The sequence below is a fragment of the Sturnus vulgaris genome, chromosome 19 (genome assembly GCF_052056855.1).
Source record: "Sturnus vulgaris isolate bStuVul1 chromosome 19, bStuVul1.hap1, whole genome shotgun sequence".
NCBI classification, from domain to species: Eukaryota; Metazoa; Chordata; class Aves; order Passeriformes; family Sturnidae; genus Sturnus; species Sturnus vulgaris.
Window position 1 is genome coordinate 3,172,935 of NC_142261.1, and position 27,368 is coordinate 3,200,302.

At 43.4% G+C, this 27,368-nt stretch overlaps 1 protein-coding gene across 2 annotated transcripts in view; it reads left to right on the plus strand.

Moving 5' to 3' along the window:
• Window positions 1-25,691, plus strand: part of MLXIP (MLX interacting protein) — a 45,073-nt gene extending 19,382 nt beyond the window's left edge. Inside the window, exons 2-17 of one of the 2 annotated variants that reach the window (XM_088175964.1) lie at window positions 3,768-3,874; window positions 4,193-4,278; window positions 5,538-5,627; window positions 5,907-5,948; window positions 6,979-7,150; window positions 8,070-8,159; window positions 8,747-8,838; window positions 8,936-9,605; window positions 12,372-12,493; window positions 13,209-13,395; window positions 14,162-14,286; window positions 16,658-16,756; window positions 17,919-18,046; window positions 19,052-19,175; window positions 19,803-19,932; window positions 20,409-25,691. In XM_088175964.1, the coding sequence (XP_088032090.1) occupies window positions 3,768-3,874; window positions 4,193-4,278; window positions 5,538-5,627; window positions 5,907-5,948; window positions 6,979-7,150; window positions 8,070-8,159; window positions 8,747-8,838; window positions 8,936-9,605; window positions 12,372-12,493; window positions 13,209-13,395; window positions 14,162-14,286; window positions 16,658-16,756; window positions 17,919-18,046; window positions 19,052-19,175; window positions 19,803-19,932; window positions 20,409-20,530 (2,386 nt within the window). In that variant the 3' untranslated portion in view covers window positions 20,531-25,691. Of the gene's footprint in view, window positions 1-3,767; window positions 3,875-4,192; window positions 4,279-4,301; window positions 4,974-5,537; window positions 5,628-5,906; window positions 5,949-6,978; window positions 7,151-8,069; window positions 8,160-8,746; window positions 8,839-8,935; window positions 9,606-12,371; window positions 12,494-13,208; window positions 13,396-14,161; window positions 14,287-16,657; window positions 16,757-17,918; window positions 18,047-19,051; window positions 19,176-19,802; window positions 19,933-20,408 lie in introns of those variants that run through there. The other variant, XM_088175965.1, reaches the window with a different exon arrangement.
• The last annotated feature ends 1,677 nt before the right edge of the window (window positions 25,692-27,368 follow it).

Sequence of the window (27,368 nt, forward strand, 5' to 3'; positions counted from 1 at the left end):
GAATGGAGTGCAGCCTCTCTTGGTGTATGCAGGACTCTCAGTTGAGAGTTGCAGCAGATGGAAGTGGCAGCCTCGGGTGCCTGCAGCCTCTCCTCTGACAGCCCTTTAAAGCACGCTGGGGCCGCTGTGTCCAAGGGGATTTCCAGCTCTGTTGCTGTTGAGCTGAAGCTCTTCTGGCTGGTTTGCTGTGATCAAATCACTTGATGAGGACATTTGGACTCAGGAGGTGGAGATTTCTACATGGGAGACTGAGCTGAGCTGCTGGAATGCATTGCAGATCACTCACCAGATGGTTTTCAGCTGCTTTGATTTGATCTGTGTGATAGTGAGGAGAGCATGAAAGTCACCTATTCTTCCAGCATTGCTTACATGAGCTGAGCTCCTGGCAGCAGCATCCCCTGCAGGATGCACCTGGGAGCCTGGCTCCCTGTGTTCCTCAGCTTGGCCACTCTCTGTGCAGCACCAGCGTTCCCACAAGCTGTGGGTGCAGCTGTCCTGCCTTGTACCCTGCACTGTTGGGTCCAGTTCTCCCTTGGCACGTTCTCCTGCTCTCCTCTTTGGGAGCAGCATCCCCCAGAGCAGCAGCAGCTGTGGGACCACAGGTGTGCTCCTGGGTTGTGCTGCAGGTACATGGTGTCCATCCACCTGTTGGGAATTGCTCCACATTTGCTGTAGGACTTGGCAGGAGCAGCTGCCAGATGGTTTCTCCAGTTGTTTGGGTTTTTTCCTTGTTGTTGTTTTGCTGCTTTAAAATCTGAAGACTGCTTTCAGTTAGGCAGCTGCTCTCAGTCACAGTGCTGTTCAAAGTAATTGACTTTCCATTGACTTTGGAATTTGGAATAGTGTCTAAATATTGTTGTCAGCTTCATGCTGATTCCTCTCCACCGGGGCTGAAGTTGTTTCACTTATGACCTCAAGCTGGACTTGTGTTTTGCTCCCATGGGAACTAAAAATAATAATTATTTTAAGAATAGGTTCTTAATCACTTCCTTCTTTTGATGTACTAGTCTTGTTTAGCATTTTCTAAGAATGTAATTGAAAATATTTTAAACTATTTGTGTTTTAATTCCAGTTTTAATTAGCTCTTTGAAGATGCAAGGAGTGGACCAGACTTGATTACAGTTCCTTTTAGTCTTTTTATAGAAAAGCATTTGCTCTTGTTATTCTGAGTGCAGATTATTAGAGTTTTGTTGCTCTGGTGAACTGTCGAGTCACACAGAGCTATGAAGAGATGAACATTAAGTTAACAGATTTCTTAGTCAAAGGCATGTGGGCACTTTGTCAGTGCTGGGGGTGCACCAGCATGTTCATCTCCTGTCTCCAAACAGTTACTGTACAGATGAGAAACAGGAAAAGATGTGCTTTAGTCTGGGTTTGGAAGGAAAGATAAAGATAAGGCATGCAGTGGTTCTGAGGCAGAGCTGGCTGTGCAATGAACACTGAAGGTGTTGGGATGGTTTGCAGTGGTGGGAGAAATATTAAATGGGTGGAAATCCACTCTGCCCTGACACGTGGGTTGGGTAACAGCGAAATTAAATAGTTGGAGATCTTTTCATTAACTGAAAGTCTTGAAATTTAGAAGTGCAGTTTGGGGAGATGCATTTCACTACTGAAAAGAAATAATCCAGAAGGATTTCCTAAATGTCCATGACCATGCAGAGTCTCATGGTACTGGGTGTCTTAAAGCCCAGTGACAGCACAAGTACATTAGCAATGATTTTTCTATTCCTTGCCAATAGTTGACATGGTTTGCTGTCACTCCCAGTCACTGAAGTTGCTTTCTCCAGCAAGTCTGCTTGTCTTGGGGGTGCTCGTGTTCTATTTTGTGTACCACATTTTGTTTATACTTTATTTTTTATCAAGCACCAGTGTCCCAAAGGCTGCAGGGCCTTGTAGCATAGTCCAGTACAGCCTACACCCCAAAGGGCAGCTGGGCATGGACAGGGCTCACAACTTCATCACTTTCCTGTTCTCTTGCTGCTGGGAATTCTCCTTTTAGTGCAGTTCATACCTTATCTCTGCATCTGCTTCCTTGTGCATACAAGAAGATTGCGGTTTATTTTTAAAGAGGACAAGGAGAAAAAAAAATTTCACGAGCAGGCAACAAGTCATCTGCTGGTGCATTGCTACAACCTGTTGCCACAACTGACATTTTATATAGCAGTAAAATTGAAAGAGCAGAGCTGGTTTTCTTTACCTGTCTCTTGTCTGAAGCCTGGCATTTGCTCCTCTGTTACTGTCAGAGTTGTGGGGAGCACCTGAGTGTGAGAGCAGTTGTGGTGTCAGCAAGGCAGGAAAGAAATGGTGAGCCAAATATGTGAAAAAATGTTGGTTTAATATCCTGTTATTGGCAGCTCTGGCATTCTCATTCCTTTTGTTTAGGTTTAGGACTTTTTACTTATTTTTAGTGTTGCAAGTTTTATTAAAAGGTTTCTTTAAAAAGAGTTGCTATTGGGAGGTTTCCCAGACCAAATAGGAAACTGGGAATCATCAGTTCTTTAGCCTCAGGCTCTGTGCATGGGCTTTGGTGAGCCAAGGGAAGTGCCTTGCACTTCTGTAGGATGTACTTCCTGTTTGCACAGAGATTTGAGAGCTTAACTGAGAAATGAGCTTTTAAGGATAAATAATTCCTCTCTGAATTCATTTGTGCTGAATGTGTGAGGCAAATGGCGTGTGCCAGGGCGCTGTGTGTGCTGGTGCATCTCCAGTGCCACTGCACTTCATGGCAGGGCCCATTCCTGGCTGACCACGTGCTCGGGGGATCTGAGAGGGCAGAGTGTTTGTAGTGACGTTGCTCCTGTCACTCCTTCTGTCCATCACCCCTTGACCTGATGCTCGTGGTGTGAAGCTGTTTCCTTTGTTGTTGCATGGGTTGCAGTTGGTATTGCTGGTGCAATTCCCTCATAGCAAGGTTGCACAAACAGCACAGGAGACATAAACTTGGAAGATGTGGGGCTAAACCCCCCCAAAACAAGAGGCAGAATCTGGGATAGGCACAGTTCCTATACTTTAATCTCTGGCTTGAAGTTTACTGTGTTGTGAGTATTTCCTACTTCCTCTGCCCTGTCAATAGAATGGATTAATGATTCATAAAGGTGTGTTTTAAGGGCTGGGTAGTTTGTGTTTATACAGTGCTTACTAGAGGCCCTGCTGCTTCTTCCTTTTTCCTTCCATTTCCCTTCCATCTCCCAAGAGCATTCATGCAAAAGCCATTTATTTTTCCAGCCTTGCTTTTCCTTGGAGAAAAGTTACTCTTTCTAGCCTGTTGGTACTTCTTTGTGCCTAGCTCTGATTACCAGCAGTGTAGAACTGGTGGGTTATGTTTTTTTCTTGGGGCAGAATTGGCATTTCATTCCTCCTTTTCAGTGTTACCAGCCTGGAAAATCGAATGTAACTGCATCTGACCAAACATGCAGAAGCCTCTTAATTTGAATAATCTCGATCCCAGTTGGTGGAAGCTCATAGGTAGGGATTAGAAAAGGTGTGATACTGGCAAAGAGAAAAGTGTGAGTGAGATGAATTTCATTCCTGCTGATATTTGTGAGACCAGTTGTGACAGTTCTTAGTTCTTATGGAGGACTCTTGAAGACTGGGATAATGTCTGGCTCCTGGCTCAGTGAGCCATGGTTAGCAAAAGTTGTGACTGGCCAAGTGTGGCTTGTTGTTGTTTCATCTGTTGACGGTTTGGCTGGTTTAGGGGGATGCTTTGTTTTGAAGGGAGAGAGAAAAACTGAAAGCAGAATGATTTGTTGTCTGTTTTGTTGCAGCGGAAGGTTGGTTTCACCAAAATGGAAAAATTTTAAGGGATTGAAGCTTCAGTGGAGAGATAAAATCCGTCTCAATAACGCCATCTGGAGGGCCTGGTACATGCAGTGTAAGTACCGTGCTGGGGGCGGGTCTGTCCGGACACATCGGTGAGAACGAGGGAATTGAAATTACTGTCAAGTGAAAAGCTCGGGAATCTGCTCAAGGTCTGATGTTTGAGAGGCGGTGCTGTTGGATCAGGGCTTTGCTGGATGTGCCCACACCGAGGGTGTGCTGAGTGCTCCAAGCACAGCCCCAGATCTCCCTGTTTCGTGTTGTTTATCAGGCAGGAATCCTGGCTAGGCTCCCTGTCACACCTTGGCACTGCAGTGACAGCTCTCTGCAGCCCTGCCCGTGCTCAGCACTTGCATTTCCCTTGTTGTTTCAGACCTGGAGAAGCGCAAGAACCCCGTGTGCCACTTTGTGACCCCCCTGGACGGCTCCGTGGACGTCGATGAGCACCGGAGGCCAGAGGTGTGTGAAACCCTGGGAACAGCCCAGAGGGCTCTGGATTTGTAACAGGATTTTCTGGTCTGCTGGAAACAAGGGCAGCATAGCCAGGCTGTGCTCTGGTTTTATTTAGAAGGAATCATTAAAAGCAGAGAGAACCCAGTTCTGTGAGTTTATCACATTAGGATGATCAAGGTGCAACCAGAAGGACTTTTGTTATCTCTGTAATTTACGTTAATGGTGTAGTTTAATGAATCATAAGTCATACAAGTGCTGTTTGAATAGTTAAGATTTTGACAGCCACTGCTGTCTTCTGACTGGAAGTCAGTGGGAAATCAGAGTGATGACTATTTTCAGGAGTGAATCTAAGTGACCCTGGGAGTGTTTTCTGTATTTTATGTAATTGGCAAGGTGTGGTTTCAAGAGAACAAGCAATTTCTTTTTCTGCATTGAGGTAGTTTCACAGACAGATCAAATATGAGTTTGTGTTCTTTCATTTTTGTGCTCCTGTAAACATAAATGAAAACTAACATCTGCCCTCTGGCTCCTTGCAGAAAACCAGTGAGGCCCTTGATGTGGCAATATATGGCTCTCTCTGTACTGCATAACTCTAGAATAATTTATAACTCAAAGGAGTTCCAGATGAGTTTGTGGAACTGTCTCAGGTTTTTGAAAGAACAGTGTTGATGGTTGTGTTGAAAGTGACCCTCGAACACAAAGTTAAGGCTCTCATTAGTCTGCTCTCCCCAACTTACACACTGCTCTCTGTGATACATTGAAGACCCATATTGTCTGATTCTTTTGTTGCCATCAGTGTGTGGCCTGCAAGGTCTTCCTGAGCTGGACATCAGATTCCTATTGCTTTGTGTCATTCATAGCAGCTTTTGCTTATTTGTGTGTCTGTGCATGTGACCTTGTGAAATTCACAGGATATTGTGTGCTTTATATGTTATATTTCAGTAAATTAATTTTAAAGGTTGTTTTGGTTTTTTTTTTCCATTTCTTAACTCTTGGTTATGGTTGAGCTGCTGTGGGAGATGCTGACAGTGCAGTCAGATGTCATCTGGTGTTTGGTTTCTGTGGGAAAGATGAAGTTAGTACTGTCAGATTTGCTCTGTGATAGTTGAACTCTGGGACAGTGTGGGCTGCTGATACATGAGCTCAAATAGAATTAGCATGCTTTCTTTTGCATTTTTTATGCCTGAATATTTGCTTGGAAATGTATTGAATATTCAGCCCTTACGTGATTCTGTGTAATTCATGGTATGTGTTTGTGTTCTCAGGCCATTGCAACAGAAGGGAAATACTGGAAACGAAGAATTGAAATAGTCATTAGGGAGTACCACAAGTGGAGAACATACTTCAAGAAAAGGGTCTGTTGGTTTACATAGTGAAAGTAGTTTGCTTGAGCTTGATGAGTATGTTGCTGCTTTTTGAGTTTTTCTATCACTTTTTCTGGCATGCAAGAGTATTTAAAAGAGATGATAAGCTGGTACAGACATGCTTATCTGATTAGTTCCACTTAACTAAAAATTTTGTGCTGGGATTGATTGTGCATGATTGGGTCTTACAAGTTTTTCAAAATCGGGTCTTCCACTGGTACATACAGGACCTATTCTGACTTCACCATTTGTTCTGTTGTCCTTTTGCAGTTACAGAAACACAAAGATGAAGATCTTTCAAGTTTGGTCAGGGTAGGTAACACCACTGAGAAGTGGCAGCATTTATGCTTGTAGAACCCACAGTAGATAACAAAGCTGTAACATGCAGTAGCTTGCTTTGATTAAAATCTAAAGACAAGTATCTTGCTTAAGCCTTAATTAAGGTTAGACACCTTAATGTTCTATGCCTCAGAGAGCAATGCAAGATTTGTAGCTTGAATTGGATGGAGGAAAGGTTGAATGTAAAGTGCTGTGACAGAAGAAATGGGAATCAGCATTGCATGCCCAGAGAGATCAATCTCTTTGAGGGCTGGCACATGATTTCATCTTGTTACTGAGTTGTAACTGGCACTGCTGCCTTGCTTGTGTAACTGGATCTGTGAACATGTGGGAGCTACGTGTTGCAGATCTTCCTGCTGTGCCCACAGCTCAGGCAGATAATATGCCAGGATCCTATAAAAGGACAAAATGGTTAAAGGAACAGTGGTATCACCATTTAGTATGTCCCCTTAAACTGTCAAACCTACTTTGGGTATATAAGCTGATGATCAGAAGCACTGTTCTGTTTTTGTAAGGCAGTGCAATTTAACTCAGCCTGTAGTGAGGGATGGGTAAGCCAAGTCACATTATGATGTGTTTTTCGTGGGCAAAAAGTGTCTTGTGCAAACTTGGAGTTTCAGATACATCTCACAAGACAGGAGTTGTTTTTTGCTTTCTTGCTAGTCATGTTATTTTTAATCTTTATTCAAACCAAGGGGTTGTCAAACTAGGTGCAAAAATATTTGTGTAATCAGTTAAACAAGGAAGTGTTATTTGTCTTACTTGCTTCTAGTCAATATCTGGGTTTTGGGTGAAAACCTTTCCCAGAGTGTTGTGGCATTTCAGTGAACTGAAGCTGCTGGTGTATCAGAAGCACCACTGATGTCTTTCAGTCCATTTGATGGCTCCTCAAAGAGAAGTTCTTCCTTTAAAAACGTGAAAAACGAAGGCTGCTTTTATAGGTCTGCACTAGACTGCTTTGGCACTGCTAGGCAGCCTGACCTGTCTCCCTTTCCTTTGGCAGGATGATGATGTGGTTCTCCGGCAGGAAAGAAGGTATGGCAGAGAAACCCCGGTGCCCATGGAGGAAGGCAGCCTCCTGGATGCAGACATGCTCATGTCCGAGTTCACCGACACGCTCTTCTCCACTCTCTCCTCACATCAGCTGGTTTCCTGGCCAAATTCCAGGGACATAGGTATTTGTTGGCTGTAGCTATGTTGCAGTGAGAACCCCTACAAAAAGTCTGGTTTGATGCTTTGCTGCTCTAGTTTTGCCTTAGAAATCTGTTTTACTTTGCTGATACATTTCCTGACCTGTTTTTATCTGTATCTGTCTTATAATTCTGTAGGTTATAGAATCCCAATTAATGATCTGAATTTAATTTCAGTTAGCTTCTTATGTGCTGCTCCCAGCTTTGCTCCCTAATGTTGCTCTGAATGAATCTCTACTGAGCAGTATTTACTTTATCAGTGGTAAAGACATTGTGATTTATCTCAAAGCATAGTTGTGTGTGTGTTTTTAAAGGAGTGCCTGTGTATTTTTGTTTGGCTTTGTCCAGTAGAACCAGTGCAAGTTTCATCTGTACAAACAATCCCAAGAGCTGTTCAGCTCTGTCTGGAGGCTCTGACTGTCTGATGGGACAGCACATGTTCACTGTTCACCATCCTTGCTGCAGGGATGTCTGAGCAACTCCAGAGCAGCCATGGTTTGCATGAATTGTACTCAAGGCAAATGAAATGGGTGATTGTTTATTTTAAAATACTCTGCTGTGAGCTGTGTGGTCAGGCTGTGCTTCCCAACAAGGTTGTGTGTAGTGCAGCAGGGGCAAGACAGGAGGTTTGGGAGCAGGAGGCATCTGAGCTTGACAATCCCAGATGTCAATTAGAGCCTTCAGGGTTCACCTCTTCCATTTTAGTAATTGAAAGTTTCATTCCCCAATGGCGTTGATATCTGGACTGTGCTGTAGCTCTGAAGAGAAGCAGATGCTCAGTTCCTTTCAGCAGCAGTTTTTCTGTAATATCTTGGCCAAGCCTGGCTGTGGAATGTTTTATTCCTGCTGCTGTTATTATGTGAGTGGTGGGAAGCTAATCTAATCTGTCTTCTGAATTTTGCAGGACACTTAGGAAATGCTGACATGATTCAACCAGGGCTTATTCCTCTCCAGCCAAATTTTGATTTTATGGATACTTTTGAGCCTTTTCAGGGTAAGAATCATATATAGAGCTAATTAATTTCTTAAATATTGCAGTGATTTACGAACTAGGTTACAGAAAAAGTTTAAGTGTTACAAACATCTAAGGTTTTCCCATTTCACACTTCTTAGTGATGAAGACATTTAACATTTTGTTTGTCTTTCAATGTTTTATGGGACTGTCAAGGATTCCATATAACATTAAACTACTGCTGACAACTTTGATGGTTATGGATCTTCATGGAAGTAAAGAGTCATATCTGTTTGCTGGCTCTGCAAGCAGTCTCCATCAGATCACTGTACTTTGTGGGACTCGCTGAGGATCAGCTCTTGGCTGTCTGTGTGTAGATGAACCTTTAACAGGACAGATTTTTGCATTGTCCCAGTTTGCATGAAAGCTGAAGGAGTCAGCCCCAAAGAGAGAGTTCCTCTGGAATACAGGAATTCACTGCTCAGTCAACAGCAGTTGTATGAAGCAAAAATCTCATGGTTTCATTATTTACTAAATAATACAGATATTCCTGTGAATTTTAGGATCTAGCAATGCTGTATCTTGAGTCTGAAAAGTAGAAAATTAATAGGTGACTTTTCATGTTTCAGAATTATTCACACCCAGTCGCTCTAGTAATTATTTCCCTTCCGTGTCTGCTGTCAGCTCAGCTACCACAGACAGCAGCAGCCACTCTTCCCAGGTAAGAGATGTCTAAAACAGAAGGCTCTTTCATGAGCCATGTCCTCTCAGGAGGAGTTCAGACATGTCTGAATCAGTGATATTTCCTTGTCTCTCAGTCTCCTGTCCTGCCATCGGGTTCCTTGCCCAGCACGCTTCCAGCAGAGAGCATCAGTGATGGACTGATTCCTTCCTCAGTACCTGCTCCTGTCATTCCTGACGTCGTAGCTGACCAGTGTTCCAGCATTAGAAGTGGGGGATCTTTCATCCAGCCGGCAGACTTCCCTCCTGACTCGTCTCTCAGCGGGCCACAAACTTTTATGTCAGTGTTCCAGCCGCCGCTGCCGCTGCTGCAGCCCACGAGTGGCCAGCAGCAATCCCCGCTGCCCGCGGTGCCGCTGAGCTCCAGCCCGAGCCCCGCCCCCGCCGCCTTCGCTGCTCCCGAAACCGCCAAGTTCCTCTGTGAGTCCTCGGTCATCACTCACACGGCTTCTGACACGCTGACCCACAACGCCCCTGCCACCACCTTCAGCCAGAGCCAGAGCCAGAGCCTGGTCCTGGCCACGCAGCAGCCGGGGGCAGGAGTGCCTTGTAACCTGGCCTTCCAGACTGCTGTAGTGCAGGGGCAGCAGCCCCGGCCCCAGCTGCAGTCCCAGCTGACATTTGCACTCCCCAAACCTGTTCCTCTGGCCACTGCTGGGACAAGGCCCAAACAGTCACAAAAAATAGTGCCTGCTCCGAAGCTTGAAACAGTGTCCTTATTGGTAAAGAATGCCTTCATCACCCCAGGTGAGGAGCGCTGTGGGAGGATGGTTTTGTTTTCTGAGTTGGAGTAGCAGGAGGAAAAGACCTTCTTGCTTTTCTTGCTTTACATAAGTTAAAATAGAGCTTCTGAGTGTGTCCATGGAACCCTTGAATCCACTGGCATCAGTGGGATGCTCTGGACTGCTGCAAGGATTGGAAGCAGTTTGGTAGAGTGTGAAAAGCTGACCCGAAAAAGGGAGTCTCTCTCTGTAACATCTGTGATGGGCTGTGTGGCTGCACCAGCTCTGTGCTCCTGCCCCATAGAAACCCTGGGTTTAGGTGTGATGATGTGATTAACTGTCCCTCAAAGCATTCAGCCACAGTGGAGGAGGAGGTTCTGCTCAGGGAGCTGGAGATCTTTGTCTCAAGCAGTCTAGAGACCCTTAGGATGCTTTAAGTCAGGAGTGGGTTTCATGTCAGGGTAGGAGCACTTGGTACTTCCACACTGTGAGTGGGATTTGGAGCCACTGGTGCTGCACAAGGCAAAGTAACAAGATAAGGAGGCAGAATTTTGCTTAAGATTCTTGTAGGAAAGCTCAAGGCTGGAGCAGGACAGGCAGAATGCTTTTCTTAGGATTATTGCAGTCTATTTTTAGACTTGTGCTGGCTGGGGGCCAGGTGACTTCAGCCACTTGAAATGTGCAACAATAATTCAAGAAAAAGCCTGCCTGGAGGAGTAATGTTAAACAGGCTTTACTAGGGAGTGGGTGTGTCTGCCAGGGCCTGATAGTGAGTGAGGTTACCCACCAAAAAGAAAAATCACTGTTCAGTAGAAGAACAGACCCAAGATCTAATTTTAGGATGTCACTGGGATCAATTTGGTCCATGATTAATAGCATGAGGGTGTTAATGGCAGTGTTCCTATGTATAATATATTATAAACTAACAGCCCATGTACCTTCAGCAGTCAAGACATGCATTTCTCACCTAGTTAAGATTGTAGGCAACTCATTTTCAGAAAGCCTTTGCTCCTGCTTTTCTCAGTGCTTCCTGGGTTGTTCCTCACCCCATATATTACTTTCCCAGTGCTCCAGCATTTACTTCTAGACCATCACAACCAGTGGCTTTGTTTCTCATCTAGTTTAGTGACATGTGTTTGGGGATCATGGTGTTCCTAAACTACTGGGACATCAAGCTCAGGGGACAAATCCAAGAATTTATATAAATATTAGAGTTTATTTTTGGCAATAGAATAAACATTAGTACTTGTAACTGAGGCATTTATGCCTGTCATTTGTGTTCAGGACAAACAAATCATTTTGTGACTGTAAAGCAAATTACATTATCTTGTGTTAGAACTGCTGTGTGGTATAAAGACTCAAAAACCTGTACAGATGGTCTCATCAGGTGCAAGACTTCAGTGCTATCACCACTTCATGATAAGTGTGCTGATTTTGAGAGGAAAGTCTGCAAAAGATGCATGTGTAGGACAGAAACATGAATCATGTAAAGCGACTGCTAAATATTGTTGCTGGTTGCTGCAGTTCCCCAAATGTGGAAGTCATAAAAGCCAAGCCTGTGCAGCAGCAGTAATGCACTGGTAAGAGGAGTAGGCTCTGGAGGTCAATAGAGATGTCACAAGTCCAGCTGAACATCAGTGAACAGTGGAAGGGTTGTGATTCCAGCTTTAGATGTGGGAATGCTCAAAGAATGAGCTCCCTGTGGCAGTGACAGAGCTCTGCTCCAGACAGACCCACGCAAGGGCTGGCACAAGGTTTGTGCAGTCCACTGCCTCTCCTATGGAGGCTGTGCACAAACTCCACTTGAGTCAAAACACAATTGTCAGTCACAGGTGACACTGTCAAGGAGGGGACACTGGATAACCCTACACTGTCTCCCTGTCCTGCTGTGTGTGTCCTTCGGGTTCCTGATGCTGAACTGCAGAGGGGTGGCTCAGCAGGGGCTGAGCTGCATCATGACTTCATTTGTACAAAGGAGAGCTGAACCAGTACAGCCAAGAGTGAAGCCAAGTATATTTGGTTCAGTTTTATCAAAACCCAGAAAGAAGCTGTGTCTTTGCCTCATTCTTCCCTTAGTAATGGTTTAGGATGGTCAGTCATGTTCTGTCTAGACTGGGCAAGATGCATGTCACTCTGAGTGTCGTGGTACTAACTGCACATCTGCATTGGTTACATGGAGATCTTCACAGATTCTTCTGGAGACATTTGCTGCTATTCACAATTACCTCTAGCTGCCTGCAGAGCTCTTGGCTCTTTAGCATATTTTGTAGAATTTTGATGCTGATTCCCAATCACATTTGGTTGTGTGTCATCTAAAGCAGCTATATAACCAGGTAGTGAAAGAGGCTGGTAGGCTGACGTGCTGAGGGATTTAAGATATATATATATAAGGAAGCATGAAGTACTGAGTCATTGATCCTTCCTGGGTCAACAGAGCAAGCCTGGCATCCCAAAGTGTGGATGGAAGAGGGTTCTCCTCCTGTCAAACCCAGCTCTGACAGAATGGAGACACTTGGCATCTCCCTGAATTACAACATACATCTGTAAATTCACCTTGAAACAGTGACAGTGATGCTAGAAACCTCAAAAATAGCTGGAGTGTTGAAGTCCTTTGTACTGGATGAAGGGGGTTGAGATTGTTGGAAGACAGGCATTTTATACTGAAGTGAAATAGTACCAAATAGATGCCCCTTGATCCACACTTGTGTTTAGTGACAAGTTATTTCATACAAAATAATCTCCATCTCTTTTTTTGTCTCATTAACTTTTCTAACTGAATTGTGTTCTTCAGCTGCCTTTCAGGGACAGTCCAGAGCTGTGATTGTAACTCCAGCACCTTTAAAAAGAGAGGGGATTTTGACGCCAGCCACGTCTCAGTCTAATGTTGCAATTGCACCAGCTGGAATTGTCAGAGTAAGGAGAAGAAAAAAAAATTACATATTTGTTTTCTAGGCCTGTTATTTGCAAGTAGTGAGAGCCATAATGTGCTCAGGCAGGTAACAAGACCACTAAATCATCTGTTACCCAACGTATGCATTTGTGCATTCAGCATTATGTTTGCTTATTTTTAATGTAGCCACTTTATGGGCTTGGAAGCACTTTATAGTATTGACAGGCTCTGTCTCACACAAGAGTAAGGTTCCAGGGAGGCCTGTGTTCACAGTGCTGTGGTTGGGGATGGTTTAACTGTGCAGAAGCTGGAAGGAGCCCAGGGAGCTCACCTTTCCACTGCCATATTGGAAAACATGCCTTGGGTATGTGAGTGGGTTTCCCCAGTATGTCGTGTGCAGGAAGATGGAGATGGATTTAAGTATATTATGCTGTTGATGTGTTGTAATACTGCTTTAAGTTATGAAAGGATACTGGTCTCCTGCCAGAAGCCTGACTTTGGTGCCTGCCAGATCCTTATATATTAGCCCTTGTTTTATGTCATCAGATTGTTAATCATGTATTAATTTGCGACTTTTAGTGAAAGGCAAGGTAACAAATCTCTCTCTCTCTCTTTCTCTTTCTTAATCTCTCCCTCCACTTTCTCCTTTCTCTCATCCCTTCTCTCCCTCTGCCCTCACACTGCCCCTCCTGCTCTCTCCTCTGTTTTTTCTCTGTGCTGTTTCTGTGCTGTTCCCAGGCTCCCGGGGTGACGGAGTTCCGTAGTAACATTCTGGTTGGTCCAGCACAGCGAGCACCAAGTAGTCAACAAAGCCAGTCCACAGTCTCACATCTCTTCCCTCCTAGTGTAGTCCAGGATGTGTTGGTGAAAGGAGAACACATCCCTTCCCACTGTTGCAGTTCACAAGTTCCCTCACCTACACCTAGTAAGTTAGAAAGCTGTAAGCTTTCTCTCCCCTGCACATGGAAGTGCGTCTGTTGGGTAGGCAGGGTGTAAAGGGGGCCTTGAGGATCCCTAGGTAATTTTTGAAGGAAAAGCTTTTCAGGCCCTTCTATTCCACAGCTTCAATTGCATCAAGTAGTTTGCAATTTCTGTCCTAAATGACTGTGCAGCATCCCCACAAACTGTGATTTTGTGGTTCTTGTAAGTCACTCCTTGATAAAAGGATGTGCTGTTGTAGTCACCAAGAAATGAAAGGCATCTGTGTAGGAAGTGCTGAATAGGTTTGTTGTTCAGTGTCATAGCTCTGATTTTGACTGGAGGATCTCAGACACAATCCTTGTAGGTAAGTGCAAAGACTCCTTCTGCATGTGCATCAACAGAGTGTTCCCTGGGCTGGTTCTGGTGGTAAATGCTTGGAAGTGTCACCATCGTGTCCCAGGCCTTTAGAGACAAAAGGGGGAGCCCAGCAGGACAATGGAATCACAGCCTGTGCATCCAGCATCCCTCTGCTGAAATACGTGTGTGTGAAAGGACTGTTACATCTTGCTATTCAGGATGTATCATGTGACATGATATCCTAAGCTTTCCCAGCAGTGTTGATGTTTTCAAGCATGTGGTTGCTGCATCAAGCAGTGCAATTTGGTTGCCGACTGCATTTCAGTTCAATTCTGAGTAGAAATTTCTCAGCAGTTACATTTGCTACAGAAAGTTATTTGTTAATATGTCTTGTGTTTTTTTCCTTTCTGAAGGCCGGGAGTGTCAGAATTCAGGCCAAGCTTCCCCCTGCACCTCTGAGCAGAGCCCCAGCCCACAGTCTCCTCAGAGCAGCTGCTCAGGAAAACCTGCTACTGACCCTACTATGGCTGCATTTAAGGTGTGTGTCCCTTCCTTTTAGGGGATTTTCTTCTTTGCCTTCCTGGCTACTTTTCTGTCCTGATGTCTGAGCCTGGACTAGAGAAAGTTGTGCTTCAGGACAGTAGCATATTTGTGTGTTGGGCTTAGCTTGCTGCTGCATCCATGCTGCTCTGTGCAATCCAAAATGTCAGACTCTAACCGACTCTGCTCCTCAGGGATGTGTCACCAGAGGGGCCAGGCTTAGCTGTACCTCTGCAGGTCCTTATGGTCGTGACAGCAGTTCCTGCTGTGGCTCCCAGGAGTGTTGTGACAGGTGTCAGTTTACTTGGTCAAAGCTTTCAGGCGTAGTGTTCTAAACCGTGGCTTTTTGCCATTGTTCTGTTGGGGCTCTTCAGTCTGCAGGGCTCTGGCCATCGCTGGAGGGGAAGTTGTTGACCTGCTGAGTTACTTACATGTCTCCAGTGATGCTATGCTGCTCCACAGAGAAGCAGCTCCACAGACTCTACAAGTTACACCTGTAAAACCCTTCGAGAATTACTGGGGTAAGAACTCGGCGGTCTAGAGATAGCACCCAAGCACTGGTTGTACCTCACACACAAGCTGACCTTGTCAGAACACTTGCTGTGGAGGTATGAGAAACTTCTCCACAAAAACCCCATCAGAACAATCAGCTGTAACCCTCTCATTCGTTCTGTTGTGGAAGAGAGCATTACTTAACTGTTTTGCAAGTGCCAACCCCCTTCTGGCTTCTCTGGCTCTGTGTACCCTGTGAGTTTGGTTACTCTAGGGCAGAAAGGTAAGTTTAACACCTGCAGCCTGTGACTACACTCAGGTCCAGATCTGTTGCAGAGGACAATCAGAGCTGCCCCTTGCTGACCATGCTGCAAGTTACTCATAAAAGCTGGCAGGGATTTGCTTGGCATGAAAGCTCACAAGCAGTGGATGCAGCCTAGAGAGTTCCACTGCTAGAGAGTAAGGTAACAAAGGAACAAATTAGGAGGGCTGGCTGATGGTGGGAAAAGCAAGGACATGGCTATGAAATAGGCTTTACAGCCGTGTAATCATGCCTGCTCTGACAGGAATTGCTTTGGATATGTGCTGTTAGTAACTCTTTTGTAAGACAAGAGAGTAACAGTGATACTTGCCAGATTCTAGATACATGTGCTTTTGTTCCTCTGTATTGTTAGTTAGATTAAACAGTTCTGTATTGCTAGGTAACATGGTTATTTCAGTTCGGCAAAGCACAGAGGGCACTGGAAATTTCACTTCTGCTCATGAACCTGCATTTTCTGTGGTTTTGGGCAACCACTTCACTGCTTTATTACATTGCTTTCCTCCATTGTAAAGTGGGGTGATGGTGAGCTGCTGCCAGAAAGTCTCACTCTGCCAGGAATGTGTTCTCAAAGTGCAAACTCAGTTAAAGAAGTTTCTTCATCCCCTGTTTTCTGTGGCAGACTCCCAGCAAAAAGCAGAAATTGAGTGGTGCACTAATGGGAACAGCTCAGGCTGGTGCTGCCAGAGAGAGAGAGACTCGGAACAAAGAAATTCCTGGGCTGTTGCACAGTTATGGTCTCTTCCTTCCTGGATCTTTCTCTGTGTCCCTGCTGTGGCTGTGACACGTGTAACCATCCCAGGGATGATCCCTGGCCGTTCCCGGCTGAGCTGGGCAGGAGCCACAGGGCGGCGGTGTGGCCTCAGCTTTGGGAAGGGATCTGCCAGCTCCTCCTTTGTCCTCGGCAGCTCAGAGGCCTTGGAATAATCTGGCATTCCCAGTGCTGGAGCAGAAACTAGAGCTCCTTTTATAGTTTGGAAAGTATTTTCTTACTATGGACACCAGCCTTGGGAGCTCCTGTCAGTGGTTTGTGTAGCTCCCCAGCCCTGGGATCCAGGGGCTGCAGGATCCTCCTGTGCCTAAAAAAATCTTGCCAGTTGTTTTCTTTGTTACTGATTGTGATGTATTTCTACCACAGGCTGGACCAATTCTGGGTCTACTCATCTTTGTTCTTTTGTTAATATAAATCCTAAATATTTTACTTCCTGATGACACAGCTGAAGCTTAGAAAGAGGTGTAGGGTGACCTTTTCTTTCTGCTAAAGCCCTCCACAGACAAAGAGTATCTTTCAAACGTTTATGCTGGCAAGTAACAAATCATGTGCATACTGTACAAGTCTAGAACCTCCAGGTTATATAATATCTTTCAGATTTTGTTGCTTAAAATAGGTGCAGGTGTCAGAGGTGGTCCACACTTCAATTCACTATTAAAATTCTGGAGAGTCGTTCCAGGGGAAACTGTGAATGCCAGGAAGTCAACAAAAATGACACTGAATTTGAGTAGATGAAATAGTCATAGCAGGAGAACAGCATAAACTGAGCTGATTTTATTTATGCAGAATCGAAGGATGAAGCATCTTTCAGAACAAAAACGAAGGTTTAATATCAAGATTGGTTTCAGTGCTCTGAACAGCTTGGTGTCAGCCAACTCCAAGTTGGTAAGTACTGCAGCAGCACCTACAGTTTAATGTGAAATGTAAAAACCAGCCATTTTACAAGTCTTGTTAATAAATGTAATCATTTCACTGCTGAGTGGTCACACAGTGCTGGACCACAGCAGTGAGCAGAGGTAGAATGGAAAAGCTCAGGTAAATTCCTAAAATTTCTTACACCACTGAGATCTCCCAGCAAGAGTCAGAGGCGTGGTCAGTTCAGATGATTTGGAAAATCTCTTCAGGACTCTCTACACCACCCAGCTGTCTTTAAGAATCCAGGCCTTTTATTCCCCTTTCTACTGTCTTTCAAGCATGGGTTTACAGAGGAAGAAAATTCCCAGCTGATTTTTCATTGTCAAATTACTTTGTCCAAACTAAAAACTTCCTCTGGCTACACTAGTTAATTTAGTTCACTAAATTGAAATACAGATCTGCACAACAAAATTCTTAGTGACCTTTAAATTCCAGGAGCTTTGAAATGTGTAAAATATGAGAGCTTTTTGTGCAGCATGTTGATTTGCTTATATAATTTTTATAGTTTCAGAAATTTACGTGATATGTTGTCAGAATTTCACTTCCTGACTTGAATAGCCTATTTTGAAAGGAAGTCCTTTTTGAAAACTCAGCTTTACTGAAATGTTTGGTTATTTTATTTTTCAAGTGCAGATTTTTAATTGGTTCCTCCAAACTGAAGAGTATTATTATTTGTCTCCTTTTGTGGGTCCTTCTGTTTAATAACTTCAGGTTTCCCAAACTAAATAACTTATGTTGCCAACTTCAAGCAGCACTTCTACCAGCACTATAAATCTGTCTGGAGATGTAGCACATCCTTCAGTACTTAAGTAAGAACTGTAAATACTTTTAAAAGGACAGATAATGAAATAAAACTTTTAAAATTATTAAAATATTTCTTTCAACAAAGTAGCAGAAATGTAATTTATGGGAGAAAACAACCCCTGCAACCACATTTCTCTGTACAGGAGTGCAAAGAGGATTCAGAGAAATGCAGAGTTGAGTATCTGAAGTGTTTTGCTCTGCCTGACCCTGTGCTTTTACACACAGTGAAGGAAAGTTAAAAGGTGCTGGAGTGCAGGTTAGGAGGACAAACCCACGATGAACCTCAAGTTGTTGCAGGAAGCGAGCTGTGTGTCTGTGTTTGGCCTAGATCAGCCACGCCATCACGCTCCAGAAGACAGTGGAATACATCGCCAAGCTGCAGCAGGAGAGGGCACAGATGCAGGAGGAAACCCGGCGCCTCCGGGAGGAAATCGAGGAGCTGAACGCCACCATCCTGTGAGAACGGGCAGCTGCCAGGGGTGGAGCAGCAGCTTCAGTGGTGCCTGGGCCAGACAGCAGGGAGTGTGTGCTCGGTGTCACACCAGGGAACAGATGGGTGTGGGACAGAACAGCTGCTGCCAGCTCCAAGAGCTGCTGTGGGATGGGCACTGGTGCAAACTGTGAATTTTCAGCAATGCACAACAGTGGCAGCATCAGGGAGGATGTGTCAGGTCAGAAAAGTGCTGAGAATTCAGAGAGGATGTTTTTATAAAACTCATTGGTGATTGAGCTCTCACTCTTCACAATGGCTTTGCTGCAGTTTTCAAATGCAGTCAGTTTTTATAGAAAACTGTGATTGAGAACATAACTTGGACAGACACAACTTGGGCTCCAGAAGTTTTCCACTGGCTGAACATAACTGTGATAAATCACCTGCCCAGTGCCTCAGTTTGCTCTCTGGGTTTATGATTATGTAACTATTGCAAAGCACATTGAGAACTGCAGTGGCTTTACTTCCATCTCCAGAAGTTTTAAGCTTAGGCATGATGTTAGAATTAGCAGTAAATCAAAACCTTTTTGTTTTTCTTACAAAATATGATGAAGTCTGCTTGGTTTTATTTTGAATTGATCTTTTTCATAAGAATCTCTGTTACATCTTCTTCTGTAACATTGCTTAGGAGTAACTGTAAATTTTTTCTTGACTCCAAATGTGCTTTGTCCTTAATGGATGCCTAAAATCACTTTGTTCTATGTTATACTTCATTTTCAGTTTTGTTGTTTGTAACCAGAAGTGCTTGTAGCAGCTTGATAAATTGCTTTTGCTGCATGAATATAGACAAGATTGTTGGGAAAACAGTTTTTATTCCTGACTGGAGCAGGTAACACTCTAGGGGAGGATCATGCACTGGGAATCCCCTCTGCCAGAGATACCAGGAGTACACACTTTTTTCCTACTGCAGTTGAGTCTGGAAGAGAAATGTCTCCTTTTTGGTGAGATTCTGACCTTCAAACCTATTTCAGTTCTTGCCAGCAGCAGCTCCCTGCCACAGGGGTTCCTGTAACACGACAAAGGTTTGACCACATGAAAAAGTTGTTTGATGATTATGTGAGAAGCAGGACCCTGCAGAACTGGAAGTTTTGGATTGTATCCTTTTACACCAACCTGATGAATTTGGGTTTTGGTACCAGTACTTTTAAAGCCAAGAACTTGGGATTCTGATGCTGTGACTTTAAGCCAAGTTACTTAAATAGCAAATGTCCTCAGTTTTCATCCACGTCTGTGTGTGGATATGGATTCTTGCAGAGCTTGCTCACTTCAATATGTGGGAGGTAACTGGAAGGTAAAATGCAGTGAATGCAGAGGCAAGGGGTTCTTGCTAGGTTATTGAACTGCAAGAAATCTTTTATGGACTCTGCTGTAACTGCAGATCTGGTTGTATTTTGGGAAATGTACATAGACAATAGCAAAGATTTCACGGGAAAAAAATTACTGAAGCTGTTCAAAAATTTGCACATTCCCCTTTCCTTTTTTTCCTTTTCAGGTCAGTGTTGAGGAATTTTGAAAAATTATAGTGAATATCACTAGGAACTAAAGTTCCATTTTTTCCTCAGTCTTGGTGTTACAAATTTGAAAAGACAATTATTTAAACATTGCAATTCCTCTGGCAGTTAAGTCCATTTAGAAACTGAGTGTTTTCTCTGCCACAGCCTTTCTCATGGAATGTTTTGAACTCCCCCTTTGTTGTCTCCCTTGACATTTGATGGTTTGCAGTTCAGCATTATTATTAAGCCATTGTTTGAGTCCTTCAATGGGATGGTTTCCACAACAAGCTTTAAGGATCTGAACGACACTGCACTGGCCTGGTTGGATCAGCACTGTTCTCTTCCTGTTCTGAGGCCAAGTAAGTGAAGTTCCATCCAGCAGCTCTTCAGATCATAGAAAATATAATAACAATTCTTAAAAGTCAGAGGATGGCAAAGAAAGCACATGATGCTGAATGTGGCTTTCGCTTCCTTTTTGTTAACTCAGAGAAAAAATAAGAGCCTCTTCTGATTGTGAGGACAGAAAAAAATTGTTGAATATACTAGAATTTAAACAGTCTTTAACTACATTTAAATTTCAAAAGCTTGGCTCTAGTTGGAGTACTTTTGGCAGTGTGATTTATCATAATGAGGGAAGACCTCGGAGATTTGTATTCATCTTTGTAGTGACCTTCTCTTTGGGCATCAATGCTTGGTTCTTTCCCTCTTGCCTTTCAGCAAGTATTTAATTTACGTTTATAGCTGTCAAGGAGTGCTCTCTTTTGCAGCAGAAAGATCAGTCACATTAATAACTTTTCCTGATGCTTTCTTGCCTTTTTATTTTTTTTTTTTGCAGTGGTGCTGAACACCCTGTGGCACCTGAGCAGGAGCACCTCGATCCTGTCGGACCCATCGCGGCTGCCGGAGCAGGCACGGGAGGCCGTGGCCAAGGTGAACAAGAGAGCTGGGGACACCTAAGGGCCAAAGACACTGAGGTGCTGCTGGTCCCAGGGGTGGAGAACCCGCCAGGCCCTGCCTGCCCAGGCTCCTCCAGTCAGTGCACTTTACAAAGGATTCTCTCCATCACCAGAGACATTGTTCAGGGCACTGGCCCTGCCTTGCTCAGAGGTGCAGGTGATGCAGCGTTGTCAGAACGTTTGGGTTCCTCTCCAGTGCTGTGCTGTGCTCTTGTCACGTGAGAAAAAAAAACAAAACACCAAGCTCAGGTAAACTCAGCAGGTTTGAGCCCTGCAGGCAGCAATAGATCTCCATCAATGCATCCTTATGCAACTAATGAAACACCCTCAGTTCTCTGAAGTGTAAATCCTGTACACCAAGGAATGTGCTGTTCAAGGGGAAAAAATACTTCTGATTTCATGAAGCAAAATGTGCTTTTTCTTTTGTTTTCTGGTATTCAGTTCCATGTGTTTTACTTGAATAGTGAAAATTGTTAAACAGGATCATGTGAAAAACCAAAGGAGAAGAAAAATCTGTCAGTGATGTCAACTCGTGGCAAAAATACTATAATTAAATTCTCAGGCTGTGTTTTGTGTATTTTATTTTAATGAGTGTATCATTGCATTTGATCAGTTTCAAGACGTGCTTTATTTTCTAGTAAATAAAGTAGCTGATTTTTATTTTTTTTATATAGCCATTGCAAGGGAGTAGCAGGCTGTGCAGTAAGTGCAAGAAAGCACTTTTAGATTATATAAATTAGGTTGTATAAATTCTGCAATTAGGATAAATACATGAATTTTATATCCATTTAATCAATGAGCTATTTTCTTGCACTCTGCACAGTTCAGCTGCCATCCTCACAAAATGTGCACATATAAAACACATCCATAGGTAAATGTAGTAGCACTTCAGAGACAAGAATTGAGTTTGTAATGTTAAAAAATTGGCTTTTTTTATTATCTCAGAAGCTATATCAAACCACACAGACTTGCAGTCAGTTCTTTGCTTCTTTGTCTTTTTTTGCTTCTTCTTTTTGCCTTCTGTCTGAAAAACCTGAAGGACTTTGCTAGGCCTGATCTATATGGGAAGCTTATGTTCAGCATGAAATATAAAACATGTTAAAATAAGTTGAAAACTCAAAATACAGCATGATATTTTTCTGTGACAATCTCAGCACGTACTGTGCTCTGCTGCAGGTGAACTGAGTCCCTTTCCAGCAGCGATTTCCATCCTGAGACAGCACTGGGATGTTCATTCCAGCTGATTGTTCATAGTTGGGATGATCCCATGACCCTTGTAATTCCACTCACAACTTGATCCTGATTGTTCAGAGCTATGCAAACGTGGGAGCATTTCCCTTGAGCAGAGTTCTTCCAGTTCCAAGAGCAGGCTGGAGGTGCTGTGCAGCCTCTCACAGTGGGGAAAATGAGGAATAACTGGAACACTTGGGGATTGCACACTCTGAAATGGGCTCAGTAGGTTCTCCTTGGGGAAAGGAGCTTTTCTTAAGCATTGTCCCCAAGCTCCTCCACTTTGGAAGGGAAAACAACAGGACTGGGGAGCAGGGCTGAGCACAGATGATGGTTTTGTTCTTGTTTCCCCTTTGTCCTTTTTTTTTTAAGTTTTTGCAGTTAATGGCTTTCCTTGCAGAGTTCCTTCTGTGAGAGCAGCACTGTAGCAAGGACAAGGCACTAAAGGTGAGCCTCTCCCTGCACGGAGGGACTGAGGGCTGAAGGGGAAGGCAGAATGGCACATTTTGTACCAACACAGCTTCCTGTAGCTGTGCAGGCAGAGGGGGAAATGCTTTTCTTTCTGTTTTTTTACAGTAGATTTGACATATAATTTGAAGTTCGTGGCACATGTGAAAAACTGTGTCCTGTGACAGAAGCCACAAAATTCCAAGTCTCAGCCAAGGAATGGTGTGCAAAGGTTGTCATAGTAATTAAATAGTGAGTAGATTTTCTGGAGGGATCCATTCCTAGATATTTCATAATGTTGAATTAAATTAAACAATATTCTTTTGGATACATCTGGGTAACAAGTGTTGAATAAGTAAATTCTTTTTTTAATCAGTGCTTTTAATCCTCCCATTTTTATCACTAAAGTTATGAATTTGACTCCAGTGAAATCATTTTACACTGTGATGAGCTGGGGATGTCCCTTATGTCTTTTCCTCAGTGGGCTGATCTCACTATTTGTGTGTTAACAACATGTCTGGGTTTCCAGCAAGACAGCAGCAGGTATATTGTCCAGGAGCTGGTGGTTTTGCTGACCTTTTCAGATGAGGAGATCCTGTGATGCCTCCCCTGCAGTGTGATCTCCTGCTTGTCAGCAGTGATGGTGTGTGATTTTTACCATTTCTGGTATTGATGACGTGGGAGTTTTGTCCCAACAAGCACAGTGCAGTACAGTCATCCTTCAGGGCCCAGGGAGATCTGAGAACTGAAACCCTAACATCCCATATGTCACTGAATGAATTGGAAAATGAAAGTAACAGGGGGGATAATTTACCTGAACTGCCAAAAACTTTGTTCATTCAAAGTTTTGATGTGGATGCAAAACTCATCCATCAGATTGCACCATGAACTGGTTACAATTGGAGGGAAAGTGCTTGTTTAACAAATTGTGGTGCAGAAACAAACTCAAAGCACTATTAAAAAACTGTATATCTTAAAGAGAAAATATTGCTTACTTAGGCTAGAGTGTAGGAGGGAGGAAAGGAAAAGTGAAAAGAGACTTTCCACTAGTGCAATTACCAGAAATGACGTGGCTGCTCTTTGAAGCAGTGATTCAATATATTCTTGTCACCCTGTTATTGCAGATCAGAATTCTTTTATCAGTCAGCCTTGTGAGGAGAGTGATTTCACTTCATTTGGAAACACAGGAGGAAAAAAGCTGGTTTATGTCTAACATCTGAACAGTAAAACCACTAAAGATTGGTATGGAGAGAGATGGACCACGTATGTATTAGTTCCTGCATAGTTTTCCATTTTGATTTATGTTTAAACACCTTAGTCCGTCTTTCTTACCATGGAGGAGTTTAAATACTTCATTTTTTTCAAAGTTTGGTAACACTTTCTCCTGTAATTTAAGGATTGATTTCCTCAGTGTCACCAGAGTAAGCAAGCCAAACACACAGTGCCTATAGTCTGCACAGAATTGCAGGTGCTGCACATCTGTCTGGTGCTAAACTTTTGGAGAACCCCCATATAACTGAATACAAGTTGTATTCTGTCAAATCCAACATATTTCACTCAGTAAAGGAGTGGCTAAATAACTTATTTATGGCCTGTGATATGCACAAAGTCAAACTGGGATTGTCTGCTGGATTTCCTCCTGACCTCAAATGGTATTAATTGGTATATTGTAGATGATCCCACCCCAAACACAAGTTCTGGAGAACTTGGGCATTATCTGGTGTAATAATTAGCTTGTATTGTAGTTACTGGCCTGCTTTTAGGAGGAGCAGTAAGGGATGAAGGAACAGGAGCAAACTAGAATTGAAGGAATTACTGAGGAGTAGGATCAGAGACCAGTGCACACTTCACCATGACAGTCTGATCTCTGCACAAAACCAAAGGATTCTTGGTTAATACCATTTGATCTGACTGGAATGTTCTTCCATGCTTTTCTAGACCCCTAGGAAAGGCTTTCTTGAAGGAGGGGGGGGCTACTAGAATGTTTCCATCTGTGCCTTAGCTCTTGGTGTCGTGTATGCATTTGATTAACCATAAGTCATCCACTGTTCACCCTAAAATGATGCTCTGTGGAAAATTCAGCGAATGGAGGAAGTGGGGCTTCCCTGGCTTTTTAGGGGATTTTATCTGTGTGGCATTACTGTGACCCTTTCAGACTGAGGTTGTGAGTAACTGTGTCTATGTTTGGAAAAAATTGCATCTTCCCTGCTGAATCCTCCCCCTCCCCACTGCCATGTGCAGGAACACGTGTGCACACATGGACATAATCTCTGACAAACCTAGGAAACAGGCAAGGCCTTAAACCTCTAAAAATCTGAAATGGCTTGAAAAGACAAAGGGCTGTCAAATGTATTGAAAAACTCCATCTCTTTGTATCTTCAGGGTTTTTTAAAATTTCTGTGTGAGTATGTTAGTGTTCAGATGTGGTAGAAAGGACAGGGGCAGGCAAATTTAGTTTTGGTTGATTTTAAGGCGCAAAACTCCTGAAAAGCAGTTTGAGAACAGGAAAGGGAAGCTCACTGCAGAAATGTTCAGAAAGATAAAGCTTATTTGAAGGCTGTTTCACTTTCTCAGTTTCTAGAGTGGATAATTCTTGCCTTGATGTTGCCATCTAGAAGGTACTGCTGAAAACTGAACGGGTTTTTCACTGTTTTCTCCTTTTTCTTTCTATTTTTTGGTTCCTTTACACTTTTATTGCATGGAAAACCACCAAAAATCAAAAGGCTGATAACATCCAGTTCAGGTTCTTTACACCAGTCTGGAGGACTATGGACAATTGTTGATAACTTTTAGGAGGTTTTTTAAATTAGGTGAGACATCAGGAGTTTTTCTATTACTCCTCAATTTACACACACGAGTTTCAGAGGAGATGATTTGTTTTCGTTTTTTTTTTTTTTTCTTTTATAGGACCCCAATATTTTTCCCACAACATCAGTTAAAGCTCTTGGGGTTTTTTGTTTCATTCTTGGTTGGATTTTCTGCTCATTTACTGTGTTAGAGCAGAAGTGGTAGAACCAAACTGTAGCTTTATCTGTAAAACTTGAGTTCTTCAGTTACAATTACAGTAACTTCAGTATACACTTTAGGTATAAAATGGAATTAATTTCTAGCCATTGTCCAAACTTTTTATATCTGAACTTTTCCAACGTGAATAAGGTTTTCAATCAACAGATACCAATGTTATGAGCAAGCCTTTTAACAATACGATGAATAAATAGATTGTTTTCTTCTTCTAACCTTGTATTTAAATGTGTTTCAAGTGAATGGAATTCATTCTTCCTGAGAAAAAAAGAAAAAAAAAAAAAAAAGCTTGAAGGTATGAGGACTTCAGGTTGTGCTCTTGCTTTGCTTAGGTTTCCTGTTCTGTTGCATGACAACTTCTGTTGTGCTGTTGATATGTAGCACTTTTCAGTAGGTCTGTTAAATTGTGCAATGCATTTTTTATATTTACAACCAAAACAATAAAGGATATTTTTTGGAAGAAACTGGTTGTAATGCCTTTGTTTTCTGACTGGAGATGGGGAAGTGGTAAGTAGAATTACCCCTGGACCAGGGCATCCTTTTTGCAGCTCTAAAAGGTGACAAGAGCTCATTTCCCTGTGAACAGTGCTGGAGTTACCTTTGGGTCTGTGTATTTGGCATTCCCAGAGCAGGGCTCTGTATCCTCTGTGGAGTTGCTGAAGTTTGGACTCCTTTTGGGATTGATGTTGGTGTTAGGCACTGAGCTGCTTAAGTCCATTTAAAAAATGAAATTAATAAATCTTCCTTTAATGACTGATTGTTGTTTTTCCCTGGTAGGACATTCCAGCTGTCTGTGCTTCAGTTGTCACCTCCCTGACATTTTGGATTTTCTTGCCTAGTGGAAGCAGCAGTGAAGCTCTAGTTGAAGTGAAAGGTAATAGAAGAGTGAAAAGAAGGATTTTATTTTAAAATCACCGCACAAGAGTTTATGCTGGTTGATGTTATCCTTGTGATTAAAGCCTTTGACTTAGTATTTCTGATGAGAACTTCTGATGAGTCAAGCCTGTGGTTCCAGGAGGTACAGCAGGGTTCAAAAACCCTGCTTTTAATTCTTCAGAAATCACAAGCTTGATCTCACATAAAGCGTTTTGGTGGGAGTGAAGAGCAGTTGCTATTTCAGCAGTGCTAAACCAACTCTTCAGCCTGCCTTCACTCTTGACCAAGCACTACAAATGCCAGAGTTACTGCAGCGATGCTATCGAGCTCTCTGGGAGGAAGCTGTGGCTGCAGAGCACTGTTTCTGTACTACTGATTTAGTGGTGATTTCAGGGAGGCTGCTGTAATTTCAGCTGAGGTGCCAAAAGTTTGTGAAGTGGTTTCTTTTTGTGGCTGGCTCTGCTAATCGTTGAACACTGTCGAAAGTGGACTTACACTTGCTCTGTGGAAATGATGCCAAATGAAATCACTGCTGTAAGTGATTTCACAGCCCAGGGCTCTCTTTATATCTAAAAGAATGGAATGGAATGCTCACTAGATTTTTATTTATTTATTTTGACCTATATTTGCCCTCAGGAGCTCATCTCCAGGAGGTGGGCAGACAAGGAGTGGTTATTTGGGTGTTGGGGAAATTCCCTATGTGCAAACACAGAAGAGCCCTTGTTGTCATCCAGAGAAATGTTTAACATGTTCCCGTTTCGGAACAAGGTGTGTGTGTGTGTGTGTCACACCCCCAATGCCTTTCCACCACCAAATGGAAACAAACCCAAGAAAGATGAGACTCATCCCATCCCTGGGTCCTGCTGCTGCTCATCTGTGGCTCCTCCATCCAAACTCTTCATTCCTCATAGGCCTCAAAAGCTTTGTTTTCAGCCAGGATAAATGAGGAACTGCTTGTCAGGAGATCTTTGCTGCTGACCAATTCCTGATCACAGCAGAGATGCTCCCTGTGGCACAGGTATGGCACAGGTATATCCCCCAACCTGCAGCCCTCCAGGGCTGGGGAGGATTTATCTGAGCCCTGGTAACCCTGCACCAGTCAGGGCTGCAGCTGTTCTCCCACTGTTCTGCCTGGAGCTCGTGCCTTTTCCTCTTGGCAGTGACTGGTGTGGATCTTTCCCCCAGGGAAGAACAGCTCTTCTTGCTCAGGTAGCTCTTGCCATGATGGGAGTTGGGACAGACCATCTGACTCACTTGGACATCTT